This window comes from Narcine bancroftii, chromosome 7 (assembly GCF_036971445.1).
Source record: "Narcine bancroftii isolate sNarBan1 chromosome 7, sNarBan1.hap1, whole genome shotgun sequence".
Lineage (NCBI taxonomy): Eukaryota > Metazoa > Chordata > Chondrichthyes > Torpediniformes > Narcinidae > Narcine > Narcine bancroftii.
Genome location: NC_091475.1, coordinates 173514977 through 173535830, shown reverse-complemented (window position 1 = coordinate 173535830; position 20854 = coordinate 173514977). Strand labels below are relative to the sequence as shown.

Here is a 20854-nt window from a genome sequence, read left to right as displayed (position 1 = left end):
TCAAACTCTTTGACATATTTGCCTTCCTGTTCCCATTTCCATTCTTCTTATCGTATTTCTTCCTCTTAGGTGAAGAGTGCCTTTCATTAGCCCTGTCTGGCAAAGAATTAGCAAAAATTAAAGCATCACGATCACTCTCAAAAAACTGTAATTGGTAATTGCCATAAAAAATCTTCAAAACTGCAGGGTATCTCAAAAAAAATTTATAACCCTTCCTCTGAGGCACCTCCTTAGCAGAATTAAATTCTTTACGCCTTTTAATAATTTCTTAACTTAAGTCCGGGTAAAAGAAAACCTTATTGCCCTGCACCATCAACGGAGACTGATATCTACGTGTATTTTGAACCGCAACTCGCAAGATGGTCTCCCTGTCTTGATACCGTAAGCAGTGAATCAAAGCTGCTCGTGGAGGTTGACCCGGACGGATATGGTTTATTTCTCAAAGCTCTATGTGCCCTATGTGACTCCAAACCCTCTGGAAAAATTTGAAGTCCCAATGCTTCAGGGACACTTTTTTTTTTTAATTTTTTATTTTTCACACCATAAATCACATTAGCTATGATATACACTATTTCTTTTTCACACATATACAGTGACTTTTTCTCCCCCCCCCCCCTTCCTCCCAAGCCACCCCCCCACCCCCCCCCTCATCCATTTTAGGTATACAATCTAGGTTGCATTAAGCCAGTCAGACAATGTTGTCATTCAACAAAAATACACCAGAAATTCTACTGAGTCCATTCTTTTCTTTCCTTCTCCTTCCATCAACTTAGGTAATGTTTGTCCCCGGTAGGTTTTCGCTATTGTATTTAATGTAAGGCTCCTATACTTGTTCGACTATTTCAATAATATTTCTTAAACTATATGTTATTTTTTCTAATGGAATACATTTATTCATTTAAATTTAGTAGTTTCTTCCTTTTAATTTGGTTATGTATTCCATTAATATTTAAAGTCATATAGTTCAGCGTAGCCCTTTTATATTTTGTTTATCTTCTCTTTCCGTTTTTCCATCATTACCTTTCCTCCTTTTCCATTTTTGTTTTCTTATTTTCAACTCTTTATAAGACAACATTCCTACAACCTCCAACATTTTCCTTATTCTCCTATTTCTATCTTATTTATCCCCAATCTCCCCTTCCCCTCCTGAGTTGTCCTTTATCCCTTGTCGGACAACCACATCTCCCCTCTCCATTTGGATTTGCGAATCCACTCGCAAGCGTCAACTGATTTTGCAGTGACCACTATTTCCCCCCACCCCGCCCCCCCCAGAAAAGATTTCACTTTTCATATGTCACAAAGGTCACTCTTTTAATTCCCTCCTTATTCTCTCTATTCCATTACCTTCCCTTATTAATTCTTGTCTATACTATCTATATTTTCCTCTAAGTACAGATACATTCACGTATGCACATTGTCTCTATTCACTCTTATACCTCTTTACCCGCATACATATCAATCGTGATCATTTTTACTCTCATTACCCGTCTTCATCCCTCAGTCTATTTTTGTCTTTACCCACATACATATCAATCGTGATCATTTTAACTCTCATTACCCGTCTTCCTCCCTCAGTCTATTTTTGTAATTGTTCTGCAAATTTTCGTGCTTCTTCTGGATCCGAGAATAGTCTGTTTTGTTGTCCTGGAATAAATATTTTCAATACCGCTGGATGCTTTAGTATAAATTTATACCCTTTCTTCCATAAAATCGCCTTTGCTGTATTGAACTCTTTTCTCTTCTTTAGGAGTTCAAAACTTATATCTGGATAAATGAAGATTTTTTGCCCTTTATACTCCAGTGGTTTGTTGCCCTCTCTTACTTTTTCCATTGTCTTCTCCAGTACCTTTTCTCTTGTAGTATATCTTAGGAATTTTACTACAATAGATCTTGGTTTTTGTTGTGGTTGTGGTTTAGAGGCCAATACTCTATGTGCCCTTTCTATTTCCATTTCTTGCTGTAGTTCTGGACATCCTAGGGTCTTAGGGATCCACTCTTTTATAAACTCCCTCATATTCTTGCCTTCTTCATCTTCCTTAAGGCCCACTATCTTTATGTTATTTCTTCTGTTATGGTTTTCCATTGTATCTATTTTTTGAGCTAGTAGTTCTTGTGTCTCTTTAGTTTTTTTATTAGATTCCTCCAATTTCTTTTTTAAGTCTTCTACCTCCATTTCTGCTGCTACTGCCCGCTCTTCCATCTTGTCCATTTTCTTTCCCATTTCTGTTAAGGTCATCTCTATTTTATTTATTTTCTCTTCTGTGTTGTTTATTCTTTTTCTTAAATCCTTAAATTCCTGTGTTTGCCATTCTTTAAATGACTCCATGTATCCTTTAATAAGAGAAAGTATATCCTTTATCTTGCCTTTCTTTTCTTCTATTTCACTGTACTCTTCCTCTTCTTCTTCCTCTGGGTTGGCCATCTGTTGTTTCTTTGGTGCCTTTTCCTCCTCTTCTTTCTTGTTTCTATTGTCTTCTGTGGTCTCTTCTTGCTGCAGGTGTTCTGCAGCTGTCGTTGCCGGCTGTGGAGATCGACTCCCCAGCTGGTCCCCCCTCCCGTCGGTGTGTTTTTTTTCATTCGCATCGCGCATGCGCGATTCTTCGCGCATGCGCGGTTGCGCACTTTTACTCGGCTCTGCGAGCCATTTTTGTAGTCCATTATTTACCGACCTGAGGGAGCGGGTTTCTCTCTCCGCAGTGGGCCTCTTCGGACAGGTAAGGCCTTCACCTTTTTCCTCCTTTGCCTTCTCTTCCTCTCTTCTTACCGTTGCTTTCGATTTTTCTTTTTTTTGTCGCCATCTTCTTTCCACCTTTATACTCACTTTTCTGTAACTTTTATTTCTGTGCCTTTGTGTTTTCCTTTGTTTTTCCCGACTTTTCTGGAGAGGGCTGGAGTTCACCGTCCGGCCACTACTCCATCACGTGACTCCCTCGCTTCAGGGACACTTTTTAAAAAAAAATTATTGGATCCAAACCCTCAATTCCTTCCGGAATTCCCACTATTTTGACATTATTTCGACGACTTTGATTTTCCAGAGTCTATCTTCTTCAATAAATCCTTCTAAATTTCCCATCCAACGAAAGAATCTTCCACTTTTTCTATTTTTTTCTTTATTACGTTCCACTTGTTCTCTACAGTCTTGAAAGGCATCTTCCATTTTCTTAAAATGATCTTGAACTGTATCCTCCATATTCAAACATATATTGACATCAGCTTTAACAACAGAAATATTTTTCTTAACAGAAGAGACATCCTCACATATATTATTCATTTTTTCAGTCATGTTCATAAATTCATGGTCAATCTGAGTAGACATTTGTGTTGACATGTTACCCATTTGATGAGCTATAGATTCAAGAATTGTAAAGACAGCATCAAAAGTAGTTTCACTTGTCTCTCCTTGAGGCCTACCTTCTCTTAATTCAACAGTAGTTGATGATTCTTCTTCCATACCTTCAGTTTGCAGAGAAGCTTTCCCTTGCTGTTCTTTCAATTCCACCGACAATTTACTCACTTTACTCCTGGTCTGCGTGCCTACAGACCCGGACCCGACGTGTTCCCAAGTATTCCCAAGAACACTCAGGGAGGCTTGTGGACAGATAGTGGGGCCATTAACAGAGATATTTAGGATGTCACTGGTCACGGGGGTAGTCCCAAAGGATTGGAGGGTGGCGCATGTGGTTCCACTGTTTGAGAAAGGGTCCAAATGGAAACCTGGGAATTATAGGCCTATGAGTCTGAGGTCTGTGGTGGGTAAGTTGATGGAAAGTGTTCTGAGGGATGGTATTTACAAATATTCGGAAGGTACAGGGATTGATAGGGAGTAATCAGCATGGTTTTGTCAGGGGTAGATCATGCTTGACAAACCTGATTGAGTTTTTCGAGGGGGTTACAAAAAAGGTTGATGAAGGGAAAACTGTGGATGTTGTCTATTTAGACTTTAGTAAAGCTTTTGACAAAGTTCCCCACAGGAGGTTAGGAAAAAAGGTGGAGGCATTAGGTATAAATAAGGAGGTAGTGAAATGGATTCAGCAATGGTTGGATGGGAGGTGTCAGAGAGTAGTGGTAGAAAATTGTTTGTTCAATTGGAGGCTAGTGACTAGTGGAGTTCCTCAGGGATCGGTCCTGGGTCCACTATTGTTTGTTATACATATTAACAATTTGGAAGTAGGGGTGGAGAATTGGATAAGCAAGTTTGCGGATGATACAAAGATTGGTGGTGTTGTGGACAGTGAGGAAGATTACCGTAGATTAAAAGGTGATTTAGGAAGGCTGGAGGTGTGGGCTGAGAAATGGCTGATGGAATTTAATACAGATAAGTGTAAGGTGTTACATTTTGGAAAGGCAAAAATAGGTCATAAATAGGTCATATGCATTAAATGGTAGGCTATTGAGATGTGCAGAGCAACAAAGGGATTTAGGAGTGATGGTAAATAGTACCCTCAAGGCTGATACTCAGATAGATGGTGTGGTGAAGATGGCATTTGGAATGTTGGCTTTCATAAATCAGAGATTTGAATTCAAGAGTAGGGAGGTTATGATGAAATTGTACAAGGCATTGGTGAGGCCAAATTTGGAGTACTGTGTACAGTTTTGGTCAACAAATTATAGGAAAGATATAAACAAAATAGAGAGAATACAGAGAAGGTTCACAAGAATGTTGACTGGATTTCAAAGTTTGAGTTACAGGGAAAGGTTGCGCAGACTAGGGCTTTTTTCTCTGGAGCGTAGAAGATTGAGGGGGGACTTGATAGAGGTGTTTAAGATTTTAAAAGGGACAGACAGAGAAAATGTGGATAGGCTTTTTCAATTAAGAGTGGGGGAGATTCAAACTAGAGGGCATAGTTTAAGATTGAAGGGGGAAAGTTATAAGGGGAACATGAGGGGAAATTTCTTTACGCAGAGGGTGGTGGGGATGTGGAATGAGCTTCCGGCAGACGTGGTCAAGGCGGGATCATTGGTTACATTTAAGGATAGACTGGATAGTTACATGGAGAGGAGAGGACTGGAGGGGTATGGACCGGGTGCTGGTCAGTGGGACTAGGAGGGTGGGGATTTGTTACGGCATGGACTAGTAGGGCCGAACTGGCCTGTTCTGTGCTGTAAGTGGTTAGATGGTTATATGTTCGACCCGTTGCCGACCAACTTCAGTGATGGCCCAAACCCTCTCAAGGAGATTGTAGACCCGGGCCGCACCACGCATGCCCGGCAGCGCCGGTGCCCATGCATGTGTGTCTTCCGATGCGCTGCCTTGGGCCTTCACACCACCAGGTCCTGCAGCAGTGTCAATCACCAGGCCCAACATTGCGCACTCCAACGATTCTACAGCGCGCTCGACATCGTGAGCGAGCTGATCAAGATCAAAAAATCGGAAGCCCGGCGCCATCTTGCGAGGGCGCTGGGGTAATACTCAAGCGGGCTGGAGTGCATTGTTGCTTGGATGACTGACCAATCGATTTTGTGGATTCCACTTGGTAAGTAGGCCTCAGTTCTTCAGTATTCTTGAAGGGAAGTTTATTCTTTCTATTGACAACCATTATAGTCTTGTAATATTCAGACAACCTCGGAATAGATTTTCAGAACTTTTAAAAATTCTTTAATTCGGGTATTTATTAGTCCAACTGGGGGAAGAAGGAATTACACTTCTTCTTCCTTCACCATCAAGCCACGACCCCCCCCCCCCATTCATTCCTTTCAATCCCATCCAAGTCATCCCATTTGTGTTACGTTTCCCATCCTCTTCAGCCCCCCATCACCCAATTTCTTCACCTTCTTCGTTTCAGTTAAAGTTTAAAAATAAACTCCTGATCAGACAGACAAATTTGATAATGATGAGTTTATTGTCACACACACAAGAACAATGTGGGTATACACCAAAATTCTTACTTGCTACAGACACTGGTATGCAAGATACACCAACTACAACAGTATATTTTAAATTACTCCAGTATGGAAAGAGATATAAATATAGAGGATAGAATGCTAAATATCCATACTTGTAGTTTTTACAAGAAAAAGTCTGCATTTCATTGGTGCATTTTTTTTGTGATTCCGGAGTAGTTTATAGTTAGGGTAGCAAGGGAAGGTTCAAGAGCCTGATAGCCATGGGATATAAACTGGTCTTGAACCTGGAGGTGATGGACTTTATTTAGAGTTCTGTACTTTTTGCCTGAAGGTAATGAGATGAGGTTGTGACCAGGGTAATTGGATTCCCTTCTGATGTTAGCTGTCTCCTTGAGACAATGCCTCACATAGATATTTTCAGTGGATGGAAAGTCAGAGCTTGTGCTTGACTTTGCTATTTTGCTACTTTGGGCAGTCTTCTGCATTCCTGGGCATTTGAATTACCATACCAGGGCCTGTAGAATTTGCTAAATAAATGGGTTTCTACCAGGAAGGCTGTTCAATTGGTCAAAAGCTACATTTACATCAAAACTATCATAAGGTGCATTGTAAAACTCAGTTGATTGTTTTGGATTGCCTTGTACTTCTTTTTGAAAGTCCAGAAAAATGGCATTCAGCTTAATGTAGACAGTACCATTAAACTTTTTGCTTTCCCTTTAAAGGCAAATCTTCATAAAAAATTAGAAACTTTTGAAACCGAAAGCAGAGAAAATAGTGTATTAATTAGAGCCTTGGAGATACTGCACCAGAAGAACAATGCAGACCTTGAAGAAATCAAAGAACACTTTCAGAATTATGGCTTTGAGCCCTTGCATAAAAAGGATGACGGTATGTAAAGGAATAAAATCCGCTTGCAGTTTCGTTGTTATTTTAATGTCTGAGAATGCTATTGCAACTTGCTACTGTAATTAGTAATGTAAAGGAGTTTAAAATTTGAGGCTACCAATTGAAATTTTGCTTGCATGAAATAACCAGCCATTGATATTTTCTAAAACAAAAATATTGCAGATGCAAGAAATTTGGAAATATATCAGAAAATACTGGAAATATTCAGCAGGTGAATCAACTTGTAGGAGTATTAAAACATCCAATGTGACAGGTTATGTGAATCTTTTTTTACCAAACCAGAAGCTGCTGATGTATCCTTCATATTGGTTTAGCTCAGGGGTGGCCAACCTTTTACATTTCATGCGTTAATTTTTTTCATACATGAGTACAACTCTTGTACCCCCATTCAATTCTTGTAAAAATATGTTAATATAGACATATTTAGCATTTTTACATGATGGATTGATTTAATATAAAAACAAGATAAACATTAATTACCTTAATGAGACTGTTTTGATTTCACTAAAATTAATTGCTACATTTTAGATTTATTCTCAGTAAAACCCATTTCTAGCTTGAAGCTATTTGAATTCCTGTTATAGGTTTTTTTCTACAAATCAGTTTTTGGTTAATACTTTTTGCATGAGTAGATTTACTTTTTTATTACAGATATGTGATGTGGATGTTATGCAAACACCATATTATATACTTAGCAAAGCTATATGGAATAATGTAGTGTACCTGTAAACTTTTTATTTATAAGTAGGGATCAGAGTGGGAACTGACGTGGGGCTGTGGGGAAAGAGCAGGGCAGTGGGATCACTGTGGGGGCCGACAGGCTGTGGGGAGAGAGCATGGCAGTGGGATCAGTGCAGGAACTGACATAGGGCTGTGGGTAGAGAACGGGGCAGTGGGATCAGTGTGGGGACTGATACAGGGCTGTGGGAAGAAAGCGGGGCAGTCAGATCAGTTTGGGTATACAGTATATGATTTTCAATAGCTAGAAATCGTTTTTTTCCTAAATTGCTGCGGACTTACTGAATAATTATGGGACAATGGACATGTATGCAGTTGGATGTTACCCAAACGGACATTAAGGGCACGTATTATCACTGGGGCGCAATGCACCACTTCTAATCATACAATCGCACTTTTGACACGTGCAATAGGTTGGCCATCCCTGGTTTAGCTGATTGTAGGTTATGAAAATCTGTGTCTATATGTATTCTAAATAGTGTTGTTTAAAGATATCCACAAAAAAGGCAAGTCTTTATAAGGTCAGAACCATTACCAGTACTTTATTTTCCAGTCCAAACAACAGATAATCAAATAGAATTAAATCAGGAAAGCTGTATTTAGTGGTAATGTTAATGATGGGTTGGGGAGAGGAAGAGGAAATGATTTATTACTTAAATTTTGGTTTACTTGAGGTAAGAAATTATAGGATGCTATAACCTTCCAAAATAGCAAACTTCCTGTTTCTGTTAAGTTGTACTGTTTCTTGTTTTGAAATATTGTAGGTGTTTCAATGTTATTAGGATAAAATTAAGGAACTTATATCATACTAATTCCTTATTCTCTCTCAATGATATGGACAATAGCCATTCATTTGAACTAATAATCAAAATACTATATTTAGAAAAAGCTATGCAGAGGAGCATTTCTTGCAATGGATTTCTCTGCAAATCCAGTCAATTCTGGAAACCTGCTTATATGCTGTAATCCTTGAATCCCTACCCAATTGTACATAATCCACAAATGTTGTCCTCTCTACCCAATAGCATTATAAGAATGCATTTAAATAAGGTCTCAGGCCTGAAACATTGATTACCTTTACCTAGGAATGCTGCATTTCCCAGTACATTTTTGACTTGCTTGAGAATGCATTTGCTATGTGGACTGCAGCAATTCATGAAGACTTTCACTATCATCACCCTTGGGCAAGGATGGGCAATGTCTGCTGTGCCCATATCCTATAAATCAATAAGATTGCCTGAAACCAACTCTAATTTTCCATGAAATTACAGACTATTATAATGCGTCTTTGCATTTGACAAGATCTCTCATGCTGCGCTAATTCAGAAGATGTAGATGCATGGAATCTGAGGTTAATAAGAAATTGGATGGCTCATCGAAGACAGAGGGTAGTAATGGAAGCTTGTTATTCAGGCTGTGACCAGCAGTGTTCCACAGAGACTGGTATTGGAATCCCAATTGTTTGTGATATACATAAATAACCTGGATGAAAAATTTGGTGGATGGGTTAGTAAGTTTGCAGATGATACCCAAGATTGGTGGAGTTGTGGACAGCATAGAGGATTATTGAGGAATACAACAGGATATAGATCAATTATAGATTTGGGCAGAAAAATTGCTTATGGGGTTCAATCCAGAAAAATGTGAGGTTTGGCACTTCGGCAAGTTAAATGTAAATAGTAAACGGTGGGCCTCTTCAAAGTATTGATGTGCGGAAGTTCTAGGTTTTTGTTCATTGAAGGTGCCCATTCGGGTAGATTGAATGGTTCAGAAGGCATATGATAGGCTTGGGTTCATTGGGTGGGGCATTGAGTATAAAACTTTGCTTGACTGCACTCTGAATACTGTGTACAGTTTTGGTTGCCCCATTTCAAGAAAGGTGTGGAGGCTTTGGAAAGAACACAAAGGTTTACAAGGATGTTGCCTGGTTTAGCGGGTATAAGTTATGGGGGAGGTTGGACAAACAAGGAGTCTGAGGGACTCATGAGAGGTATTGATAGAGAGTCAGATTCTTTTCCACGGGGATAAAATATCACACACTAGAAGACATGCATTTTAGGAGAGGGTGAATAAGTTTGAAGGGGATGTACAGGGCAAATATTTTACACAGAAGTGGTGGGTGCCTGAAACGGTTTATTGTCGTGAACAAGTCATGAAATTCCGTGTTTGCAGCAGCGTCACAGAGCAAACGTTGATATTAGAACCACCTTGCATTACTATTAAAAAAAAGTTCATTGATTGTTCAGGAATCTGATTTCTGATGGCAATGGTGGAAGCAGATACAAAGGCTTCTAGATACACATGAATATAAAGGGATATCTATCAGGTGCAAGCAGTAGAGTTTTAGTTTGATTTAAACATCATGTTCGACACAGACATAGTGGCCAAAAGGCCTGTTTCTGTGTGCTAATGTTTTATGTACTAGAGTGAAGAAAAGTAATTCAAGATATTTAAGATAATTCATTGTGAGGTTTTTATTCAAATTATTGATATCTCTGCAATTGCTAGCTGTCAATTATAACACCTGCAGCAACAGGCCCTTCAACTCACAAGAACCATGCTAATCTTGTTGGCCACGTACACAGATTCCATTTGCCTGTATTAAGTCCGTATCGTTCTATGCCTTGCTAATTTAAGGGCCTGCTAAGTGTAGTGGTTGTATCCAACTCCACATCTTTTCTGACAGTGTTCCAGGTATCAATCACCCTCTCTAAATGAAAAAGCTTGCCCCTCAGATCACTTTTCTTGTACCTTAATGCTGTGCCATCTTGTTTCTGATTTCCCTTCATGGGAAAAGGATTCTGATTTTATACCTCATATACTTTTATATACCACTATCAAATAACCCTTTGGTCTCCTTCATTCCATGGAAAATAAACCCAATGTATCCATTCTTCCAATCCAGCCAACACCCTTTGCCCTTTTCCCAATGCAAAAATATCCTTCCCACAGTGTACTGACCAGAACAATAAGCTGTGCTCTAAATGCAGTCTAACCATTGTTTCAAGTTGCTAAAAGGCATCCCAACTTTTATATTCTATTCCCCAATGTATGCAACATTTTTTTTCTTGTAGTTGAATAATTTATCACTTCAACTACAAGTGCAAACTGTTGCGTTTGAACGTTACTTAAGCGACATACTATAGTGTTTGCGCATTACTTAAATATCTCCATTGGCCGACGATATGGCAGTGTCTCTTTTGACCAATGGAATCAATTTTCCTGAAGGTGAGCTTCGTTGCTTTAAGGCAGTGGGAAGCAAGCAATATCTAAGTAAAATGCTATTCTCTTTCCTTCTCTAAGAAATACAGGAGAAACTCTTTGAACCTGAAGTTGATGTGGCAGAAAATTCTGAACCTGAGCCTGAATCACGAAGTGATGAAGTTAATACTTCTTTGAATGAGAAACCTTTGCTGAATGACCCTCTACATACACCCCAACTTGAAGATTTTGGACTTGGACATTTAATATTTCAAAGTGCTTTGGGAATACCAGAATGCCCCCTGCCCTTAAATTCCAAAATAGCTCAGGAATTCTCTGGAAACTACAATATGCCATCTTCCACGTTTCAAGGTCCAGTTAGGCCAAAGACACCAAAATGCACATTGCAGCTGGATGAAGATGTGTGCTTTGCTCCCAATATGGAAAGCTTTGACACTTTTGAATACACAGGCTGTGTAGATGACTTTACTTTGGCAGAGTATAATAAGCCTAAACAACTAAAGAGCAACAGGTAAAAAAAATTATATTTTCAAAGAAAAATTAGTTCAACCTTCTGCATTCTGTTTCCATTCATGATTGTGAATTTCATAAATAACGACTGATTTTTAAAAGCGATAAAGACACACAAATGCTGGAGAAACTCAGCTGGTCAAACAGTGCCTATGTAGCAACAGTAAAGATACATCACCAACGTTTTGGGCTTGAGCCCTTCATCAAGGTGTGGGCGAACATAAGAGATGTCCGAACAAAGAGTGGATCATTGGTGAAAAATTTACACCAAACCAAACTTAAAACACTAAGCCTAAGTTTCAAATAGAATTTGTATGCTTAAGGAGTTCCACTGTTGCTCATCTTCTGAATCTACTATTTACAATAGCAACAGCTGTATTGGAATTAGATCTAGTTCTTCAGTATAAGGGAATTAGGGGTTACGGAGAGAAGGCGGGGACGGGCTACTGAACTTTAAGATCAGCCATGACCTACTCCTGCTCCTATCTTCTATGTTTCTATGAACATGAACCTATTTATGTTGGCTAAACAGATTTAATTTGAGCATTGGTATCACCTTAAATTTAAAACTGATTTACAACTCGGTAGAAGCCAATTCCAACCATTTAAACCAGTGCTGCCCGATTAACCAACAACTCGATATGTTTTGGAGGGTGGGAGAAAACTGGAGAAAACCCACACAGACACAGGGAGAAGGTACAAACTCCTTACTGACAGCGCCAGATTCAAACTCTAGTGCTAACTGTGCCACTCAAATGACAGCTGTTTTTATTCACAAAATTTCAATGCATTCCATTATGTCACTGATAATGCAGTTAAATTTTCCATGCTTCTTCATTTCACAGTATTTATAATTTAGAAATTGGAGTGAAAAAATTGTCTCCATTCTTCCCTTGATTAAAAAAAAATTAGGATTATGAATGAATGATTTTTCCATTGAGTGTAATGACCTAATTTATCAGTATTTTAATCTTTAAAGATGTCGTTTTTCTTTTTTCCTTCCACTGTCCTTTCTTTCCCCCTCCAAAAATGGTTTCCAGTTGTAATCCTCTACCTACAGCAGAAAATCATACACCGAAAACCTCTTCATCAAAACAGATCATCAAGGGTGACTTTGTGCCTTGTATGTCACACCAGTCAATGTTCAATGGTAAGTATTGGGCAAATAAAATATTTGAATGTAATTAAAAACTTTTATTAATTTTATTATGTTTCATAAATCATTTAAAAATTGTCATTTTGGGAGAAGAATTGGTCCTTTTTATCCATAGAACACTACAGTGCAGAAACCGGTCCCTCCAGCCCTTCTAGTCTGTGCCAAAACATTTTTTGTCACCTAGTCCATAGCCTTCCATGCATCTCCCATTCATGTACCTGTCCAAATTCTTCTTAAATGTTAAAATTAAGCCCTGCATTCACCACTTCAGAAGGCAGCTCATTCCACACTCCCACCACTCTGTGTGATCAAGTTTCCACCATATGTTCCCCCTAAACTTTTCCATTTTCACTCTTAACCCATGTCCTCTGGTTTTTATCTCCTCTACCTTCAATGGAAAAAGCCTGTCGACATTTACTCCATCTATCTCCCACATAGGGAATAAAGACCTAACCTGTTTAACTTTTCCCTGTAACTCCATTCGTGAAGTCAGGGCAACATCCTAGTAAATCTTAATTGCACTCTTTCTATCTTTTTGCTATCTTTCCTGTAGTTAGGTGACCAAAACTGCACACTATACTCTAAATTTGGCCTCACCAATATCAGAATCCGAATTTAGTGTCATGAACAAGTCACAAAATTTGAGTTTTTGCAGCTACATCATATTGCAAACATATAAGCCACTTTTACAACAATAAATATTTTTTTAAAATAGTATACAAAAAGTAAGGTAGTTTCTTTGGTTCATTGATTATTCAGGAATCTGATGGCAGCGGGGAAGAAGCTGACCTTGTGCCACTGAGTGCTCATATTTAGGCTTCTGTACCTTTTTCACGATGGTAGTAGAATGAAGAGGATGATGGGGGTCTTTGAGAATAGAGGCTGCTTTATTAAGACACCACCTCTTGTAGATGTCCACAATGGAATGATAGCTGGTGTCTGTGACGTTGCAGGCAGAGTTAACAACCCTCTGGAATTTTTTCCTAACAGTTGGCGCCTCGACACCAGACAGTTATTCAATCAGCCAGAATTCTCTCCACCTGTAGAAATTTTCAAGAGTCTTCAATGACATATCTAATCTCCTCAAGCACCTCACAAAGTGCAGCTGCTTGCAAGCCTTTTTCGTAATTGTTTTGACATAGAGGCTCTAGGACAGATCCTTGGAGATGTTAACACCCAGGAATTTTAAGTTCTTAACCCTCTCCATTACTGAGCCCTCAATGAGGACTGGGTTGTGTACCCATGACTTCCTCCTGAAGTCCACAATCATCTCCTTGGTTTTGTTAACATTGAGTGCAAGATTGTTGGCATGTCACCACTCAACGAGCTGATCTAATCCCCTCCTTTGTGCTTCCTCGTTGCCATTTGATTCTGCCGACAACTGTGGTGTCATCGGCAAATTTGTAGGTAGCATTAGAATTGTGCCTGGCCACACAGTCATGGGTATATAATGATTAGACCAGTGGACTAAGCACACATCCTTCAGATGGACCAATGTTGAAAATCATTGAGGAGACATTGTTTCCAATTCATTCTTACTGCGATCTTCCAATTGAGGAAGTCAAGGTACCAGTTGCAGAGGCGCAGAGTTTGTACCATGTGCAGGGGGGGAGGCCCAGAGGCTGTCCGACCGCTGCACTAACCCCAACTCCTCCATTTTCTTAAAATCCTCTGATGAGGACAGGTTTTTCGGGGGGAGATGGCGCGCTCTAGCATGGATCGGAGGCCCTCGGTAAGGATGTGGTGCCTTACCCTGTGCTTTGGTTCCAGAGCAGAATTTTGGTGCCACGATTGCGGGGAATTCCGCCAGGATGCATGTGTAGACATCGTCGGACAGCGTGATGGAGTTGAGGTGGGGGAGGGAGTGGCCAGTAGTTTGACTTCACACAGGGGCATCGTTTGAAAATTTCTGGCACCAAACGTCACCCTTTCAAGTCTACCATCAGGCAGTGGGATCCCAGTGGGAAATCGGATCCCAGGACCTGTTGCGCCACTGCCGCGACAGTAAAAGTCCACTTAAATCAGTGGCCAGCAAATCGTAGGGGGATGGTGTGGTTGTCATAAGTTCATATGGAGGTGCTGTTCGATGCCATCAGTGCTGGGTCTGGCTTGGTATTCCGGGTTTCGTAGGTCATGGGGGTGCGGGGGGGGAGACACTTATTTTGACACTGGTGTCCCACACGTGGAGGACACTGTCACGTTGGCCAACCACGGCAGCCATTAGCGGTGGCTGGCCAAGGTGTTTCCTTGAAACGTGCAGGATAGGAGGAATCGACGAGCCTTTACACCCCATTGTGTTTTTTTTAATTTTTCATACTATGAACCATACTGACCAAAATACACACAAACATTTCCCCCTTGAATATACACAGTGTCATTTTCTCCCCTTTTTCCCCCTCCCTTCCCTCCCTCCTTCACCCCCCCCCCCTTCACTCAAGTTCAACATATATGATACATTAAACAATGTCATCACACAATGAAAATAAACAAGAAATTTGTGTCTTCTATTTTTACATACTGGGTCAGTTCATTTCATCGTCTTCTCCTTCTGACATTTTAGGCGGTGGAGGTCCGCGGTAGGACTTCTCTGTTGTGTTCTATATATGGTTCCCAAATTTGTTCGAATACTGTGATGTTATTTCTTAAATTATATGTTATTTTTTACCAATGGAATACATTTATTCATTTCTATGTACCATTGCTGTATTCTTAGGCTATCTTCTAATTTCCAGGTTGACATAATACATTTTTTTGCTACAGCTAAGGCTATCATAATAAATCTTTTTTGTGCTCCATCCAAATCGACTCCAAGTTCTTTACTTCTTGTATTACTTCGAAGAAAGTTCTCTGGATTTTTTGATATGTTGCTTTTGTGATTTTATTTAATACATGATTTAGATCTTCCCAAAACTTTTTCACTTTCTCACATGCCCAAATTGCATGTACTGTTGTTCCTGTTTCCTTCTTATAGCGAAAACATCTATCTGATACTGTTGGGTCCCATTTATTTAACTTTTGGGGCGTGGTGTCTAGCCTGTGTAACCAATTATATTGTATCATGCGTAACCTCGTGTTTATTGTATTTCTCATCGTTCCGGAGCTTAGCTTTTCCCATGTTTCATTCTTTTATTTTTATGTTTAGATCTTGTTCCCATTTTTGTTTGGGTTTACAGCTTGTTTTCTTGTTCTCTTTCTCTTGCAGTTTGATGTACATGTTTGTTTTAAATCTTTTAATTATCATTGTTTCTGTAATCACATATTCAAAATTGCTTCCTTCTGGTAACCTCAGCCTGCTTCCCAATTTGTACACCTCATTGTTGATGGTTATAAAAATATGGCTGGGTGGGGGGGGGGGGGTGATGGGGTCCACTTGCCTCTCTGTCTGCTGGGGCCTTGTTGCTGGCAGGGGTCAGAGCTTGGTGATCTGTTCCACTGAGGTGCTGTGTTCTTTCTTTGCTCTCCATGCTGCAACTTTCCTCGGGTTGCTGAAGCAGCGAGCAAGAATTGGATATCCTTGGGCAGCTGCTCCAGGAAAATCTACTCAAAGAGCAGGCAAGGCTTGTGCCCCTTGGCGAGTACAAGCATCTCATTCATGAGGGTGGATGGGGCCCTGTCCCCCAAACCATCCAAGTGCAGCAGACAGGTGGTGTGCTCGCACTGATAGCCTGAAAGTGTGGGCCAGTAGCTCTTTAAAGGCACCGTATTTGCCTTGCTCCGTAGGCTGCCATAAGAATTTGACAACCCTTGCTGCTATGTCCTGGTTGAACAAGCTCACTGCGTAGTATTAGCAGATGCCAGTGGGGGCGATCTGTTGAAGGTCGAACTGGGCCTTGGCCTGTTCAAACTACACGTGGCTGCAATGCCCAGAATGTTGGCAGCTTGATCAAGACTGAGTGGAGAGCTGCTTGGTCTATCGTCTTCGAGTCCAACTACCAGTTTGACCTGTGAGGGTCACCGATGTAGAGCTACGTGAAGTGTGGAGTAAAATCAACACAGTCAAGTCGACGTGAAAGACTGATTTATTGCTCTGCCACTGTTTTTATGTTTATTCTCTGGCTCTAACAATAGGAGTGACATCATTGCAGTGCACCCTTCCTGCTATTTCCCACCGAGCGGGACGACGGCCATTGTTCCTTGCAGGGCCCTTGCTTTTGCCGGCCATTTTGTGAGCCAGGTGGCGATTCGGTTCGCGGGCTGCTACAATATAACCTTGATTTTTGTTTTAAATATTTCCATATTCTTTTGAGTATTGGATAGGCGTAGCTCCATTAAAATTTTCCCTTCTCATAAGTTCTGCTAATTCATAAACTAGTTCTTCAGATTGATTTTCAAATTTTGTAGTCAAGAAATGTTATACTTTTATATTTTAGCAGATATGTTAAATTCTCCTTTGCCTCCTGTGTTCTGCACACCTGGTCTGAAAATACATAAATGTAACTCCCAAGATCCAGTAGATGAAGACAGAAAATCAAGTAGTTCAATTCATTCACCAGCACTACCAAATTTTCAGACACCCTGGCTGAAAAAGCAATCTGTGAGTATGATCTTCAGTCAAATGAAAGGGTAACTATGTGCAAGCAACCACATTAATATTATTTCACAATACAGTTTATGGTGAATACCAATTAAATTTTCATTTGTGCATTTTTGTGAGAATAAATTCTGTCTGCAAATCAGTTTTATAATTTTTAAAACTAAGTTAGTTGTTTTCCTACATCTGGCTGCACAACTTTTTTTGGGAAAAAAAAGTTAGATTTGTGAACCAATAGAGCTGCCCATTATTTCAATATTTTTATCAGTGTTTTATGCTGCTCTATCGTGAATGCAACCTTTCACCTGTTTATATCCACTGGAATCTCTACACTGCTTTCATTTTTTAAATCCAATTTGATCAATTAATGTAATAATCTCAATCATAAAACTTTTTTTTTTAAAAAGGATCATTGTGTTGTCAATTGGCAAAGTTTGTGTTTGAATTGTGTGATTACTGTTACAGATCTGGTTATAACCTGGGTAAAACCAGGGACAAAGTATCTCAAGATATGGAGATGAGACTGTCCAACGCAATAGATAAAACAAGTTTGGTGTTTCTTTCTTTCTCTTGTGTTGTGTATGATGTTACGAGCCCAAAGGACCCCAAAACCCAGCAGCAATAGATATTCACCAAGACAAGTAGTTTTTAAAACTAAAGTTATTTTTAATCAACTTTAAACATGAAAACAGAATCAAACTTTAACTTATCTCTATACTTAACTACCTCAAATTAACCTCCTTCTAATTCTAAGTACACGTGTATGATGTGTGTGTAAGTTTAAGATAAGTTCTTTGGTTCACAGTTCAATATCACTTCTTCTTCCAAGTTCTCTGGATGCAGGCAATTCTTATACCGTACACAGAATTTAACAGGTATAAAGTTACCAGCTTTGGTGCTCGAAAGGTAAATGTTTACCACTCAGGAAGGTTCTTGTAGGGTTTGCAGAGAGATATTTGTTCTAGGATTTCCACAACTGAGGTACCACCATTAGTTATGTCAATGTCTCGCTGATGAAACTTGCCCCATCAGGGTTTTCCAGATGGTAACCTTTTTTCAGGCTACCACAGAGTTCCTTTCTGTTCCACCTATTATTCCAAGAGAGACATCAGACAGATAGCACTTTCAGCCATCCACTGCTCTGGAACTTTCTGTTTCTAACCAGCTCCTACTGGCTTGTTAGTGTCATACACATCAGCTGAGAGGGCTTGTCTTCGTTCTCTCTCAAACTGCCAGAAAGCCCATGTGACTCTCTCACTTGCAAAACCCCCACCTTCTTCAGCAAACCACAGTTCTCCTCTCTTGAGTCAAGCTGTTGTCTTAAACAAAACCCAAGAGTGACCTTTCTGTGAGCACACTGTAGGTACTTGCAGCCAGTTTGTCTCCTCCAAAACAATGGCTATTCATTTCATGCTGTCATTTCAATTAGCACCCCCTTGTGAAATGTGCATAGTCTCCAAAGATCATGCAATGTTACTGAATATGAATTCTTCAGTCTTTCAAATATGATGTTTTAAAATGAGTGTATGTACATAACCCACTAATTGTACCAAATTCTCCCAATGTTTATCCATTACAATGAGAAATCAGATCGACTGAGATTGCACTGAGACTCTGCATTGGCTCAAAGGACTAAATTACTTCTTCATTATATCTTAGTTACCTCATGATCTGGAGCCAAGCAGCACGTCATTGGAAATAGGGAAGCACTCACCATAGAGGCATCTAACCCTTTGGGTTTTTCACCATTTTTGACACAATGGTTTTGCTGTTGACCGTGAATTCTATGTGATTATAAAATTATCCATAGAACAATTTCTCATCATGCATCAATGAACCTTATTGATCAGAAACTTGTTATTCACTACGTTTGTGTTTTCATTTATGCATTTAATGATCCAAAGTTGTATTTAATGTATTCTTGGAAAATATGTTACCAGATTTGTGCACTAAGACACCAAAGTGGTTGGATGTAAGATGCACAAACCCACCCAGCCCCCTCCAACTTTACTCCCAGAACACACCCTGCTTATTAGTGTGGAATTGTTTAAGGTAAAAAAAAAATTTAATTCATTCGTTGCCAGGCTTCACCTAGCTAAAAGTGTAAATAAATGTGACACTTTTCGCTAGTAGTGAGAAAAATAACTGGTTAATATTAAACATTTGAATTTTGTACAAGTCATCTCAAGCCCCTTTATTTTAATGATGAGTTGTTGTATTTTGTATTAAATCTTTCTTGTCCTTAAAGCAGGGAACTAAGGCTCGTGTACAAGAAGCATCAGATGAGCTTGGTTTAGTAGAACCTCAGCCACCAGCAAAGGGCTCTGAGAATTGCTTTCTGGATGGATTCAACAAATCACCATCGCCTCCACTAATAACGACCAACTATGAAATTCCTCTTGATACACCAAAAGTCCCAGAAATGACCACACAAATTTCAATCGATGTTCTTAAGGTTGGTTTTGTTTCTTGTTTACACTACTCCAAAATTGAAACAAAGTAATAAAGTACAGCATAGAATAAAAATTCATCTGTCCATGTTTTGATTTCAAGGAAGGGTTCTCCTAAACTTGCACTATTTGATCAAGCCCCATTTAGTACACTATCTAGTTTGGGGTATTTTACTTTAGGAAGGATATTGAAACTTGATAATATGATTCCATTATGACTTTTTAAAAAATATGGTTTTGGCATGACAGTAATGAGTACTGAAATTTAAGACCAAAATGGAAGTCTGGGAATTTGTTTCAAACTATATCTTTAGTATTGTAAATCTTTTTAAACAGACTGAAAAATGAATTTGGAATGTTCCTATGAGAAATGAGCACAATCCAGTTTGACCACTGAATTATAAAAGCACAACTTTTGGGGCAGTGGGGGGGGGGGGGGGGGTGGAAATATTAACAATTGAGAAAAAGTGTGGAACTAAGCTATGCCTTTTCACCATGACATTATTACAAAGCATTCCATCTTCTACCTATTGGAAATATGAGGATGTCCAAAGCTGCTGTTGAAGCATGTGTCAAGTCCTATTCATCCTTGCACCCAGTTGAAATTAAAATTCTTAGAGCAAATGACAAAGATTTGAAAACAAGACTATCTCTATGATCCCCAACAACCTTCTCCCTAACTCCAATTCTGGTTTATTTTACATCCTTTCCTTTTGGTGACGAAAAATGTTGTGACCCTAAGATTTGAAATTTCCCTCCGTAGACCTTTCTGTTTCCTTTAGCCTTTGATTTCATTTTTGTTCTTCTAACATCTCTCCTTGTTTGGCATGATTAAATTTAGTAATACTTGTGCAGAGCATTTTGGAATTTTAAAGGCATTGTAAAAATATGTGGCTCTTATTTTTAATGCAGTTTCAATATCCTTGTACAGGCCAACATCTTAGCTGTAAAATTATATATTCCATTTTGGCATAATAATTTATTGGGATTTCATCTCTATACATTAAAGTACAAGCAAAATTTAATATTATTTTAAAATAATTGTATACTACAGCAAAAAAACCTAGAAACTAACTGCTTAATCTCTGCACCAGATGCTATCATCTTATGACACAAATTTAAGAACTCCTGATAGACACAAGTCCAGCAGAGAAAATTTAACTACTTTTAATCTAATGCCGCCTCTATCAATGAAAAAATTTGAGAAGGAAAATAGGTAAGTCGGAGACATTTATTGAATGATGTATTTTTATAACTGCCAGGAAATCGGATTCAGTATCGCAATTTGCATAATTCAAGGTGTTAAAAGTCAATCTGCACTGTAAGAAAACAAACAGCAGAACCAAAGTACATACAATCACTTTTTGTCTTTATAGCAGACGTGAGGAGTACAAAGAAAGAATAAACAATGTAACTCATTACCTCACTCAAAGTACACAGTATTCTTGCTCAGCTTATATTGTCCTTTAGATGGGTGCCTACTGGCAGTTTTGAATA

General features: G+C 39.2%; 1 protein-coding gene across 8 annotated transcripts in view; it reads left to right on the top strand.

Annotated features, from left to right (window-relative positions):
• The window catches only part of ska3 (spindle and kinetochore associated complex subunit 3), a 51670-nt gene that overhangs the window by 28434 nt on the left and 2382 nt on the right, over positions 1 to 20854 (top strand). For 4 of the 8 annotated variants that reach the window (XM_069891375.1, XM_069891376.1, XM_069891372.1 and 1 more), the window contains 6 exons: positions 6567 to 6732; positions 10792 to 11221; positions 12261 to 12370; positions 16747 to 16910; positions 19156 to 19362; positions 20452 to 20573. In XM_069891375.1, the coding sequence (XP_069747476.1) occupies positions 6567 to 6732; positions 10792 to 11221; positions 12261 to 12370; positions 16747 to 16910; positions 19156 to 19362; positions 20452 to 20573 (1199 nt within the window). Of the gene's footprint in view, positions 1 to 6566; positions 6733 to 10791; positions 11222 to 12260; positions 12371 to 16746; positions 16911 to 19155; positions 19363 to 20451; positions 20578 to 20854 lie in introns of those variants that run through there. The other 4 variants (XM_069891379.1, XM_069891378.1, XM_069891377.1 and 1 more) reach the window with 4 other exon arrangements.